General features: G+C 37.0%; 1 protein-coding gene across 2 annotated transcripts in view; it reads left to right on the forward strand.

Annotated features, from left to right (window-relative positions):
* The window catches only part of RPS6KA5 (ribosomal protein S6 kinase A5), an 85,799-nt gene that overhangs the window by 20,011 nt on the left and 51,439 nt on the right, over nucleotides 1-14,349 (forward strand). For both annotated transcript variants that reach the window (XM_065635291.1, XM_065635292.1), the window contains exons 3-5: nucleotides 2,692-2,910; nucleotides 7,029-7,144; nucleotides 8,315-8,422. In XM_065635291.1, the coding sequence (XP_065491363.1) occupies nucleotides 2,692-2,910; nucleotides 7,029-7,144; nucleotides 8,315-8,422 (443 nt within the window). The remainder of the gene's footprint in view (nucleotides 1-2,691; nucleotides 2,911-7,028; nucleotides 7,145-8,314; nucleotides 8,423-14,349) is intronic.

Raw genomic sequence — 14,349 nt, forward strand, 5'->3', positions numbered from 1 at the left:
TCTTTTTACATCTATAGTTATCCCTTTCTTGGTGACCTGCTGGTGACTATTGAGTCAAACTTAAATATACTTGAGATCTCATAACTAAAGTTGGGGAATGTGATATAATACTGAACATCTTGAAAAAGTTTGTCTCTGGGTATCTCACATTTGTCTCCCAAAACAGAGAGGTATATTTACAGTAACCTATTCTGACTCTGTTTGCTATTCTTGACAGATATGTTGTGAAAACTTATTTATGAAAGCTCTTCTCGAGAATAATGGGTTCTATAAAGAAGGCAAGCATGATTCCTTAGTGTGTAATGAGTCAGGTAAAGAACTTCTTAAAAGAATTGTTCTTTACATGAGCAGTATCACTTTTGTATACTGAATGAAGCAGAACTCAGCTGTAGGAAAAAACCCTCATGTCAGTTGATAATTGAAAACTCTCTATTACCTGTCTGGAAAAACAAAATGAACCAGGAAATTTCTGGAGTTACACATAGTTACCTAGAGCAGTGTAGGCTATAGCATTCTTAAAGACCGACTAAATTTGAGTGTCTCTCATCAGGACAGTATAATCTGTCTAATGTATTTACAGTTTCTCCTTGAGAAAGTAATGTGAAGATAATTATAGGGTTTGGACAAAACACCCAGCTGGCTCAGTGTTCTGCCTCTCGTGATGACTTAAAGAGACCCCACAAGAAGATGGGGAGGCACATGTTGGTGCTTTCCACAGTGACCGTGTAGCAGCTGGCAGTTTGGGGTCTGCCTGAGCCACAGATTTTCTTCTGTGTTTAGTAGCACTCTCCTCTCCCACAAGGATTTCTATCATCTTTTTGAACTCATCTACGTTTTTCACATCTGCAGCATAATGTAACAGTAGTTCTACAGCTTAACCACTTGTTTGTGTGTTTTTGGCAGTTCTTAATCTTAATGATTTCATTACCTTAGTTATTTTATTTCTAAAAATAATGAAAAATTGTTCTGTACCTAACTTCATACTTTTTTAAAAAAAATTTTTAACTGTCTAGCATTTTCTTAAATACTCTACTTTTTCAGGCTAAATAAAAAGTATAAGTGTGTTTAGTTCCCTTCATAATTAGAAGAATTCTTTTATCCTTTTCTGTATTTTTTTTAAGGTTCTCCTATATATTTTTTTTTTTTCTGATGGGGGGAGGGAAGCTGGGGACAGAAGAGAGGAGAGGCCGAAATAGTGTCACTCAAGATATGAGCAGGCAAAGAGTTCATACCACAGCATAAGGGATTTCTGGTTTTGTGTTGAAGGTTTGAGGGACGATATGTTTGTGTCATTTTTCCCCTTCAATGCTTCCCTTGAAGTTCTAACATTAGATTTGCTTTTTGGATTACCATTGATGTTTTCTCATACGATTGTCTGTGTCAACTCCAGGGAATTTTTGTTTTTTCCTAAGTTATAGCACCATGCACAATTAATTATTATACTTCATGTGGATTACTCATTTACTTATTTGGAATTTTATCTGCCATTTTATTTTTCTGCTACTTAACATGTTGATGCTGTGGTACAGTTTTCAGCAGTCAGCTTTCATTTCTGTTGAGCGGATAATTTACTAAATCAAGAAAATCACCTTCCTCACTGTTCATGTATGACTGAATCAGGCAGGATGAATTGTTGTGGTGACCTCCTTTCAATAAAAAAGCTGAATGTTTATTTTTAACCTTTTGTGTTTTATCTACTAATATAGCTCTTGATTCATAAGAGGAGTCCTCTCTTTGGATGCACGATTGTTTAGTGGTTTTAAGACCCTTTTGTATGGGAACTTGTTAAGTACCTTGAACATGTAAATAAGTCAAGCATATAATTGTTCCTTCCTCCTGATTCCTTTGAGTGGTTATTAGTAGAATAATTACTACCATCTACAAAAGTGACACTCATTTTGGTCACATAGTGTCTGGTTTGCATGATTCTAACCAGTGTTATTTCTACAGATTTGCCTAGTAAGAGTATCAAATTTACTTGTGTACAATTCCCAGGAGCCTTTTTTATTTAAGGAAGAGGGGAAAAAAAAACTCCAGTAAATTACTACCAAATATGTAAACAGAACATCTAGATTCAATAATTTAAAACTCTGGAAAGACTACTTTTTGTCCTGCTGACTATTTCTTTCACTGTTTGTGTTCAGATAACTTTTCTTTTTGAGATAATTCCTCCCTCTAGCTTATTGTCGTTCAAGTCCAGTATGGCAGCCTTAGAAAGTCCTTATGTACTATATACTGATGGGAAGAATTCATTAGCTTTTCTCTTGGTTTTTGGAACTTCAGTGCTATAAAACCAGTAATGAGAGCACAGTAGTTATGCAGATATGGGCTGACTATTTTGAGGACAAAACAATAGCCTCTCTTGTATTCCAAACCCTTGCTAAATTCTAGGTATGGGAGTTTTGGTTATTAAAAGAAAGAAATCATAAGTCTTGAAAATTGTTTTTAAATACTGAAGCTCTGTTTGGTTTTCCCACTCTTGCTGTGTTCAGTCCCGAAGCTCATTTGGTTGAAATTTTGCTCAGAAACGGTCAGTCTGGAACAAAAAAAAAGACGTTCCAGCAGATTTTTAGCCTGAATAGTTACTGTTTGCTATAACAATGAGTAATTGAAAATAATGATATCAGCCAGACCTGTAGTACAAGTAAGTGACTGTTGCTTTTTTTTTCTCCCCACTTTTTCTCTTTTAAGCCTATGGAAAAGTGTTCCTAGTAAGGAAGGTAAGCGGCCATGATGCTGGAAAGCTGTATGCCATGAAAGTACTGAAGAAAGCAACAATAGTTCAAAAAGCCAAAACAACTGAGCACACAAGGACAGAACGACAAGTGTTGGAGCACATTAGGCAATCACCATTTTTGGTCACGTTACATTATGCCTTCCAGACAGATACAAAGCTTCATCTCATTTTAGGTGAGTAGTTTTCAGGATTCAAGTGTTACGTTAGTGGAAAAAAAAAATCTGCCCTTTTATCTCCTTAGTGTTTTGTAGGGTGTTTTTTCATGTGGTCTTAAGTACCGTGTGTTTGGAGATTGCATGAGAGACTATAGGAAGTAAAATTCTGTTCATCTTCAACAGTGTGTTTGTGGTTTTCCTGTTTGAACTTCAGTGTTCTATTCTGACTTGGGGGAGAAGACATGACAAAAAAAGTGTCAGTGACTTACATGACCATAAGTACCTAAATCAAAGAAATATTTTCTTGAAGATGTTTTATCTTAGAAGATGAAATTTTGATTTGCACTTTTTAAACCATTATTATATACTGCATTAGCTACAATGAATGAAAAAGTTTTTGGTCTATATGAATGTGGGCATTAAAGTGAATCAGTTTGTATTCCCTGCGTGCTGCTCTTGTGTCTGTGGCACAGAGGTTGTTGGTAAGGTGGGATGATCAAACATGACTTTATTACTGGGTTTAGTTGGCAGGAAAGAACAAAAAAGTAAGGAAATACTTAAGCAGCAGAAAGCCGCCTAGTTCAGACATACTGCACGTTTCATTCTTAAGAACACATTGTATATTGTCTTCAGTGTGATGGGTATTTTCAAAATGTTGTCATCTGTCTGAGAGGACAGGGCTACCTGTCACTGTGCTGACCAGTTAGTCCATTGTTTTAGCACTGAAATGCTGCAAATGGAAAGATGGTATCAGGCAGGTCTCTTTCCTGAACAAATGCACTCATAATGTGGGTGATGCCAGTTAAAGATGATTGTGCTTTTATTTATTTTTGGCCAAATTCCTCACAGCACTGGAATCTACAAGTTGTTGGTATGGCTTCTGGCTGTAAAATTCTGGTGAAAATACTTGTATTGTGGATAGTTTCTTGTTTTATGCATTGTGATACTTCATTTCGGTAAGTTCTCCCAGTAACTTTTTTAAATCTCCCATTTACAAGAGACACTTGATAGTACTACTGTATAGCAAACCTTATTAGAATGTTATTAATTCCACTTCTGTCCTTGCCATTTTGCTTTCCCTTTTGATGTGAAGAACCACATCTGTTTGTGTAGCATTTGCAAGGTTGGCAGAAGATGGATCAGGAACTTTCTTACGGTTTTCAGCTCACATATAACTTCCGTATGTGCGTGTGTCTCTGCTCCCTACCACCACCCTTTTTCAGGACAGTAACGTTTTGGGCAAAGACGCTGAGATTAAGGAGTTATATTCCTTTTGCTTCATTCCCCAATTTAATTGCCTTTGAAGAGTCCTGTCTTTCTCAGAAAGATGAAAAATTTTTCCTGATAATGAGGAACATTTACTTCATGAGCTGCAAAAGGGTATGAAAATCAACTCTAGACCTCAGTGCTTCATGAAACATTTCCTCCCCAAACTTGTTGTTATGAAACCGTTTGATCTTTGAGTATTGAGATACTTGCATGTTTCAGTCTTTGGATGTTAAGAGGCAATCCAAAATGACACGATTTTGTGCTGAAAGTAGAGCTTGTTCATAAGGCTTGGTACCACTCTAAAATTAGAAATATTTCTACCTTTCAGATCAGCAGCAAATTTTGTGTTTGGTATTTAAGATGTATGTGTAAGAAAATTACAAGCAATTTGTAAAGACTACTTAAGAGTATTATAAAAGAACAGGAAAATGAATGATGAGGTTAATGCTTGGATGCAGAATACATTTTTGTAGTGAATTATTTGAAGAAGTCAATGAGCCTTTAATTGAAGTACAAGTTTTACAATCCGTTTTAGCTCGTAACTTCCATTTATTGAACCTTTACTAACAGGCTGATCTAGAGATTAAATTATAAAAATTTTTATTAATATTATATGAATCTATATCACTGGCTGTCAATGCTTAGGTAGGTGTTTTATGCACAAACCTTAGTTTCATATACTATAGTGAGATAAAACAGGTATCTGAGGAGCTCAAGCTTAAATTGAGTGTTCACTAGGTTCCTTTTGAAAATGAAAGTTGAAAATTTTAATATAGTTGTAATATATTTTTGGTAGAATACAGTTGAGATCGCATTAGAAATATTTAAAACAAACAAACAAAAACCCACCACACCAAAAAAACACACCAAAAAACCCCCAAACCACACATGCACAAAAATAAACAAACCAAACAAAACACAAAACCAACCAAAAAAAACCCCACAACACCAAAACAAAGAAACCCAAACAAACGAACAAAAACAAAACAAAACTCTCACACCTGAGATAGATGTAATTACCTAAAAATAAATACACAGTAATGGAAAATTTAGGTGACAAGAATAATCAGAAGGGCAGAAAAACCTCTTATATGAAGGGAAAATGAAAAGCTTGGCATTATATTCTTACAAGAGTCAAAGAGGAGGGAGCCCAGTAGTTCTGAAGAACATTACCTAGTGGATAGTGCTGTCTGGGCACATGCCCACCATGATACAATGTTAAGATGATGTTTAAAGCAAGAAATTCAAAGCTGATGTGTAATTCAAGGCATTTTGTTCTGTTTTTTACTTCCCCACAAAGTCTACATGATCTGTTCTCAGAATATCAGTTGGGGCCAGAAGGTTTTCCTCAACTGGGCTTCACACCCTCCCTGACAGAAAAATAACTGTTTGCTGCAAGTTTTTTCTCTCATTATATAAATCTTTGTAAATCACTGATTTAGTTTTGGGGTGTATGTGTTTCAGAGTCGTCTGAATTGTTGGGGAAACCAGCCTCTGCCTTTGTTTTTGTACCTACCCGAATTTAGTATATGAGCAACATGTCTTTTTGGTTTCAAGAGGTTTTGGAATTGGAGCCTCAGTGCAATGTTTAATACAGCTGTGGTTAGTGTTATAACCTGAATAGAATTAGGCTTGTTTTACCACTCTTGTGGCAGCTTTGGTTTGTATCTGTCACAGTCCTTAGAACAGTGCCTGGGAATTCAGTTCTTAGCTCGTACTAAGTTAGCTGTTCTGATTAGAAATACTGTAAAAAAAATATTCTTCTCTTATGTTTGTTTTATCCATGATTAAAATGCCAAAGTTTTTTTGGAAGAAGAAAGCAATTGTAAAACGTGGGTCATTTATACTTTATTATAATTTTTTCATATGCTTACTGATCTAGAGAAATAATCTTCCTCACATTGTTTAATTCCACTAATATTGCTTCCCAAACAGAGAACTGGAGGGAAGAGATCAGAATGTCTATAATTTCTATAAATGCGTTCTCCTTCAAAGTATTAACTTAGTTGTGATAGGATTGAACCTTTTTAATGGATTTACGTATTATACCAATGAATCTATAGCAACCATATTCAGGAAAGTGTTGAGTAAGAAGTTGTGGGGCATGTTGACTGCTCCATATATGTAGACCTCAAATACAATATGGGGGCTGCGGGGTTGCAAATTAATTGCTTTAATGTATCCTGTGGCATAAACAGCTCTACCTCTGCATTGTGTTTGTGTTGCAGTGGAACTCTGTTGTAATAATTACTTTTTTTTCACCCTCTGTATCTGTGGTAAAACCCTTTTGTCATAGCCTGCAAAGAATGAAAGTGTGGTTGCCCTGAGGGAATGTATATGGAAAAAAATCTAACAAATCTCCTCAAGTATGTTTTGCCATCAAAGTTCCCCTTACAAAGGGTAAAACTTATAATTGCCTGTAGCTGATTATTTCACCTAATACCTGTTTTTCTGAATTGCCTTTCTCGGTATCAGTCTGCCTTGTTGCTCTTAAGTTTTTCATAAGACTGTACAAGTATTCTGTTTGTAGATACCATTTCTATTCCTTTCTTTTTATATTCCTAAGTAACTAAAAGACTGTTTTTTGCAAAAAAATCAATCTTTATAAATTACGGATATTTGAGTCTTATTTTATGGTTTTGCTACTTATTTAATGGTACTTATTTAAAAGTTGGTTGTGTTCTTCTGTCAGTCCTCTAAGAAGGAAATGCAGTATTGTAGAACATGATGGGATATTACTGAATTATAACAAAGTAAAAGCATCCGATCCCAGAATATCTTATTTAATAACTTTAAGTACCTATTAATATTCCAATAAGAAAATTGTCAGAAAGTGAAATTATAAGGTTCTTTGTTTTACTTTTTAGACTATATAAATGGAGGAGAATTGTTTACTCATCTTTCACACAGAGAGAGATTCTCAGAAAATGAGGTGCAAGTTTACATTGGGGAAATCGTTTTGGCACTTGAACATCTCCACAAGGTAAAGTAAATTTATCCTAGTGCTGAGTTAGTTGGAACTACAACTGTATTCTTATCACATCATATAAAATTAGTAAGGAGAACTGGTGTTTGTTTGTTATGTTTTGGTGTGTTGTTTTTTTTTTTAAGATTGTTTTAAGTTCAAAGTAACTTTATCTAGCAGTGGGACATTAGTTCTATAATTAGAAATACTTCCCAATGTAGCCTTAATCTGGTGCACATGAATAGACACTACAAGTATTTGCCTGCAGTGTGAAGAGTGTTATTGATAAAGGATTGTTAGCTTTTACTAATCCATATGAAGTGGAGTATGTCAGCAAAACTAATTTGTAGTCGACATGAACAGTGTTAATGTTGCACAGCTGTTCAGTTGTCCTGGCTTTGATGCAATTGAACAGAGTTCTGAAATTTTGGCACATGTGACCTTACAGCTTCTTCACAAGGAGAACAGGAGGGGCAGGCACTGATTTCTTCTCTCTGGCGACCAGTGATAGAACCCAGGGGAATGGCAGGAAGATGTGCCAGGGGAGGTTCAGGTTGGACATCAGGAAAAGGTTCTTCACCCAGAGGGTGGTAGAGCCCTGGAACAGGCTCCCCAGGGAGGTGTCACAGCCCCAAGCCTGACAGTGTTCAAGAAGAGACTGGATAACGCCTCCAGACACATGGCATGAGCTGTGGGGTTGTCACATGCAGGGACGGGAGTTGGACTCGATGATCCTTGTGGATCTATTCCAGCTCAGGTCATTCTATGATTCTGTGAACTGTAGATACGAAAAGCGTTTTGAGAGGTAGTAAGTAGATTTGTAGGCTATTACAAAGCATGAATGTGTGGTCTAGAACACTTGACAGAAGCATCCATTTTCATTCTTAATGATAGATGACCTAAGTTTTGCACTCAACAGCAAGTATTCAGTCACTTTTAAATTCAAGCGATATGATATGACCTTTAAATTTTAAGACATTAATGCACAGTGTAAATTCTGATAATTTTTATCTCAAAGTTATTTCTTTGAAGGCATTTTAAAATTGTCCTTTTGAGGTGCAGCTTTCAGGTGTCAGGTTACCTTAATAATGGGAATTTTGCTCGCTGCTTGTTTAAATGCGTTCAACAATGCCTCTTTGATGTGGTTATACTGATTTGAAAATACTTTTTCTTATATTCTGTTTGCAGTTGGGGATTATATATCGGGATATAAAACTTGAGAACATTCTCCTCGATTCTGATGGCCACGTGGTGCTGACAGACTTCGGTCTGAGTAAGGAGTTTCTCACTGATGAGGTGAGTATTTGAATCTCCAGTAAGTGTACACAGAATCCAACAAGATCACAAAGTCAGATTCTGTCTCATTGAAGTCATAAACACATTTGAGAGGGGAGAAGAACTGCCTTCTAGACTCTTACTTCATAGAACAAAATCTAGCAGTGTGTTTTACTGAGTTTTGAGCTTTCAGTTCATTGGTCTTTGGCCTAGCAGTGTTGTCAGACGCTTCTGTCTGTTCTAATTTTCCCTAAAATTCCTTCATGCTCCCTCCTGCTGCCCTTTATGTGAAAAAGGAGAGAGATCCACCTAAGTCTGAAAAGCCACTTACATTATAATTTTCAGGTGCCTTTTTAAAAACACTTGACTGTGCTAATACTTTGCAGTGACTAGGCAAATGGTGTGCTATGACTCTTTTTATGCTAGTAATAATTAATGTATTATTATCTTGTCTCTCTCTCATCTCTTTGTGTCACTTTTGATAGGCTTAATTGCAAGCTTTTAGCATAAAAGCTTATCTTGTGTTAAATATGTGCATAGTACCTAACATAGTTATCTCTGACTGTTGACGTTAGTTGTTAATTATTTGTAAGATACAGTTTTATCTCCAAATATGCTTTTTAGATTTCAGAGAGTCAAAATTGTGCAGTATTTTACTTCTGAGAGAATTTAAAAATGACTATCTTTTGGCTTTCACTGTAAGTATCAGAGATATTGAAATCTGGGACTACAGATCAAAAAGTCTTTGTTAGAAGCAGCAGAGGGGTTTTCTAAAAATAGATAACTAGTAGTTTCCTTGAAAATTATTTGCATTTCAAATGGAGTCTGGTAGGATTTGGAAGGTACCATTTTAAGAGAGGTTAAACATTACTTTCTGAAGCAGGGAAATAGTACCAATAATGTCAGTATATTCCTTTTAAATTATAGCTTGAAACTAAGAGGAGGTTCAACTGGCACGACAAGGGATTAGCAGCAGATTTCTAGACCAGTGCAAGGGAGGAAGTACAGAGAGATGCAGTTTTCAGCAGGAAAGAACAATAGTACAAGGTGTGGGTAGGGAGAGCAGAATGTGCTCAGAGTTGTGAGAGAAGCTGTGCTGGGCGCAAGAGGCAAAGTGCAGTAAAGGGAATGGTGTTACTGCACCTGGGAGGGAACAGGAGCAGTCCTCCAGCCTTCGAGCCAAAATTGAAGGAAGCTGAAATCTTCCTTGTAATAACAATGTCTTAATGAATCAGGACCTTCTCTAAGTCTCAAAACAAATGGGTTTAGGAAATATACTGATTTCTCATCTGTGCTCACCTTCGGGATGTCATTTACAAGCAGTGCAAGGAAAGGGGGGAGGAGTTGGATAAGCATCAAGAGGCGCCTGTCTGCTTTTCCCACACTGAATTGGATTCCTCTTTCTCTAGTCATTAAATAAAGGAGTTTTGTTGCTTGGTCATTTAATGTTGGTTCCTCTGACTCTAATCCATTCTGTTTTCAGTATATACCTCAAAAATCTCTTCATTTAACCATACTTTTTTCTTATTCTCCTTCATATTTTATATTTGTCTTCCCTGTCAAAAAAAGCTCAACATTTCTAGTGTTTCTTTTAAGGAAGAAAGTAATAGCAATTTTATTGTTTGCTTTCAAAATCTAAGAAATTATCTGCACTTGACTACAGTTTTCATGTGTGCTATCGTAATTTGATGACTGAACCTAAACATGATTAGAATGACCCACTTACATATAGAAACTGTATTGTGTGTTTTGTAGACAATTCAGGTACTACTAGAACACTTATAATTCACATTACAAAAGATACTTAAGTACACTGCTTCGGAAGTGTAAGTTACAAGAGGTAAAATTTGCCTGTATAACTGCATAGCCTTGTATCTGTTTTCATGCTCATTGCTTAGCACTTTTAAATAAAATTACAAAACTGCATAAGTCAGATAAAAGAGTATAGTGCTTGCAATTCAATCAGAGCAGTATGGTTTCCTTTCTTCTCCTTTCTTCACACTTCCTCCCTGGTCCACCCTGCTTCTTGCAAGAACTTTGCCACTGAGAAAGTATACTTATGCAAGTGGAATTTATTCTAGTAACACCCCCTCTTTGGATTGTATTTGGTGAAACAAGATATATTTAGGTTATTAAGAATGTTAAAAAATTATCAGCAATTAGAAGCATGAACTATGTTTAGAATTCTTATCGGAGAGAATACTTTACTATGTATTTATGGATTTCAGATGGTATGGTAGTTAGGGATACTTGCTAAGAAAATATCATAGTTCAATGTTTTCAATATCACTGCTTTTATCTGATGGTCATTAAATATTTCCAGGTACCTGAACAAGTATAGAATCTATTAGAAGCTGTTTTAGAATAAAAAGTGTAATATTTCTTGACTATAATAACTATAGCGGACTAATTGACTATTCAACACCAAAGAGCTGGGAAGTTGTTTTTCCTAAGCGATGTGAGTGAAAGGAAGCAAATGCATGTGACTTCTAGGAAAACAGAAACCTGTTGATTTCTGCCATGCAGCTACAGAAGCATGAGTGTGAAGAGAGCATTGTCAAGTATCCCCTTTGTTTCACAGTTCTTCTGTGAAAGTGCTTGTAACACACGAGAATTACAAATCCAAGTTGAAAGCAGTGCGCTTTTAAGAGCTCTAAAGTGTTTTATACTGCTGTTTCACTAAAAACTGAAATTTGTTTTGTACAAGTGAAATGGCACTCTGGTATTGCCTTTGTTTTAAAATGGGTCTGTGTGCTCATACTTGCATACAAAAAGAATAACCTGACTGGAATAAAGTAGTTGAATAAAAAGTAGGTAGATCAGTATGAAATGACTTCTGGTATTCAAATTTTATTTAATATCTCACGAAGACCTACAGTTTGACTAGTCTAACCATAGAATGGGATTAGGTAAGAGATTAAGAAATTGAAAAGAAGGGGAAGTCATGCTTGACCAACCTCATAGCCTTTTATGAAGACATAAGGTGGATTGATGAAGGCAGAGCGGTGGATGTGGTCTACCTTGACTTCAGTAAAGCATTTGACACCGTCTCCCACAGCATCCTCACGGCTAAAGTGAAGAAGTGTGGACTGGACGATCAGGTAGTGAGGTGGACCGCGAACTGGCTGAAGGAAAGAAGCCAGAGAGTCGTGGTCAATGGGGCGGAGTCTGGTTGGAGGCCTGTATCTAGTGGAGTCCCTCAAGGGTCAGTTCTGGGACCAGTATTATTCAATATATTCATCAACGACATGGATGAGGGAATTGAGTGTACTATCAGCAAGTTTGCTGATGACACCAAACTGGGAGGAGTGTCTGACACACCAGAAGGCTGTGCTGCCATCCAGCGAGATCTGGACAGGCTAGAGAGTTGGGCGGGGAAAAATTTAATGAAATATAATAAGGGAAAATGTAGAGTCTTACATCTGGGCAGGAACAACCCCAGGTTCCAGTATAGGTTGGGGAATGACCTGTTAGAGAGCAGTGTAGGGGAAAGGGACCTGGGGGTCCTGGTGGACAGCAGGATGACCATGAGCCAGCACTGTGCCCTTGTGGCCAAGAAGGCCAATGGCATCCTGGGGTGTATTAGAAGGGAGGTGGTTAGTAGGTTGAGAGAGGTTCTCCTTCCCCTCTACTCTGCCCTGGTGAGACCTCATCTGGAATATTGTGTCCAGTTCTGGGCTACGAAGATGAGGAAGGGAGTGGAGCATCTCCCTTATGAGGAAAGGCTGAGGGAGCTGGGTCTCTTTAGCTTGAAGAAGAGGAGACTGAGGGGTGACCTCATTAATGTTTATAAATATAAAAAGGGTGGGTGTCATGAGGATGGAGCCAGGCTCTTCTCGGTGACAACCAACAGTAAGACAAGGGGTAGTGGGTTCAAGCTGGAACACAGGAGGTGCCACTTAAATATGAGAAGAAACTTCTTCTCTGTGAGGGTGACGGAACACTGGAACAGGCTGCCCAGGGAGGTTGTGGAGTCGTCTTCTCTGGAGACATTCAAAACCCGCCTGGACGCCTTCCTGTGTAACCTCATCTGGGTGTTCCTGCTCCGGCAGGGGGATTGGACTAGATGATCTTTTGAGGTCCCTTCCAATCCCTAACTTTCTGTGATTCTGTAAGTTTTATGGCATTTGCATTCTTAGCTGCGTGATGAATTTAAGACTTGTCTTTCCAATTTTTAACTCTAAACTGAATTGTAAAGGAAATCAGAGTAAAAGAATACACATTTTAGGCTTTTGCTTTCATGCATCTCAATTGAGTTCCTGTCTAACTGGGATGCAGAATATATTTGCACATGACGTTAATAAAAGTTATTATCAGGGTGTGGGGAATTGATAGGACTGACAGACTTTGTATTGAATCTTCTACAACATTTTTGTTTACTGCATTTAATTCACATTTAAAAAAACCCAAACCCATAACTTGGTATTTTTTTTGCCATCTTATTTCTTGTGTAGTGTCTTCTGGATTTGTGGCTTAGACACCTTTTTATCTCATTAATAGCTCTACTTGTATGCTGAAATTGTTTTAATTTGGTTAATATCAGTTTAATGTACTCATCACATTTGGTCTTCATTTTAATGTCTATTTTTAAAATGTGACTTAATTTTTTAAAATTTTTTTTCTTCTCACGTTTCTCTTAGTTCTGTAACTATTAAATAACATACTTTAGTGTATATGGAGTTCTGTGTGTCTTAGAAAAATAATGTAAACGCATTCATTGAATTATTATAGTAGTAATCTATTCTATTGGACCATGCATGACAATTAGCATTTTTCTTTTTAATTAAATCCCACAAAGTACACTTTGTACCAGAGTATAATGAAATGCTGAATTCTTCTGCATTGGTACATGTCTTCTGCACTAGCTTAACTTTGTTTTGAAGTTTTTGTGTTTGCTTAATGAAGTTTAAAAAAAAATATAGTAGGTACTGAACGTTGTCAGTCTTCAAACAATATATCTGAGAGCATGCACATGCCTTAGTAATGAATCATATAGGAGTTGATAATCTGTATGAGGGATGACTGAATTGTAATTTAAGTCAGTTGGATGGATATCTGTGTACTTCTATCTGATGTGTAGAATGAATAGTTCAGCTACATGATTTTCCCATCTGAAAATCTCTTGATCAGAGTTGCAAATTTAGTTATAACTGTCAGATGCTTTACACTGTCGAATTGTTGTTTGCTTTCATTTGTTGGCTGGTTGAATGAACATTTTGTTCTGGAAAGAAAATTTTAGAAGATTTCAAAGGAAATTTCATGAAAGGAAAAATGATTAAAAGGTGGTTAGTCCACAGTGGATTTTGGTAGGTGAGGTAGGAAGTGATTTGTACACTTTCTTAGAGCAGTTTAGAGGTATTAGGTTGGTGTAAAAGTAATTGCCGTTTTGGACCACAAATTTTAAATCATTATAACTAGGCTCAAACACATCTTTATTCATCAAAATAGGAACAGTTACAATCAACACCTTTTTGCCAAAGAGAAAGAAGTTGGTTTATTCCTGTAGCATAAAAATCTGTGCTTTGGGTTTCGACGAAAACTTGGAAAGCATTTTCTGCATCCTGCTGGTTGTGGAAGTGTTTTCCATGCAAAAAGTTGTCAAGATGCTTGAAGAAGTGGTAGTTGGTTGGCAAGAGGTCAGGTGAATATGGTGAATGAGGCAAAACTTCGTATCCCGATTTGTTCAACTTCTGAAGTGTTGGTTGTGCGTCATGCAGTCTGGCGTTGTCATGGAGAAGGGTTGGGCCCTTTCTGTTGACCAGTGCCGACTGCAGGCGTTGCAGTTTTTGTTGCATCTCATAGATTTGCTGAGCAGACTTCTCGAGTGGAATGGTTTTGCTGGGATTCAGAAAGCTGTAGTGGATCACACCGGCAGCAGACCACCAAACAGTGACCATGACAGCGTTTTTTCGTGCCAGTTTGGTTTTGGGAGGTGCTTTGGAGGTTCT

This window comes from Caloenas nicobarica, chromosome 5 (assembly GCF_036013445.1).
Source record: "Caloenas nicobarica isolate bCalNic1 chromosome 5, bCalNic1.hap1, whole genome shotgun sequence".
NCBI lineage: Eukaryota > Metazoa > Chordata > Aves > Columbiformes > Columbidae > Caloenas > Caloenas nicobarica.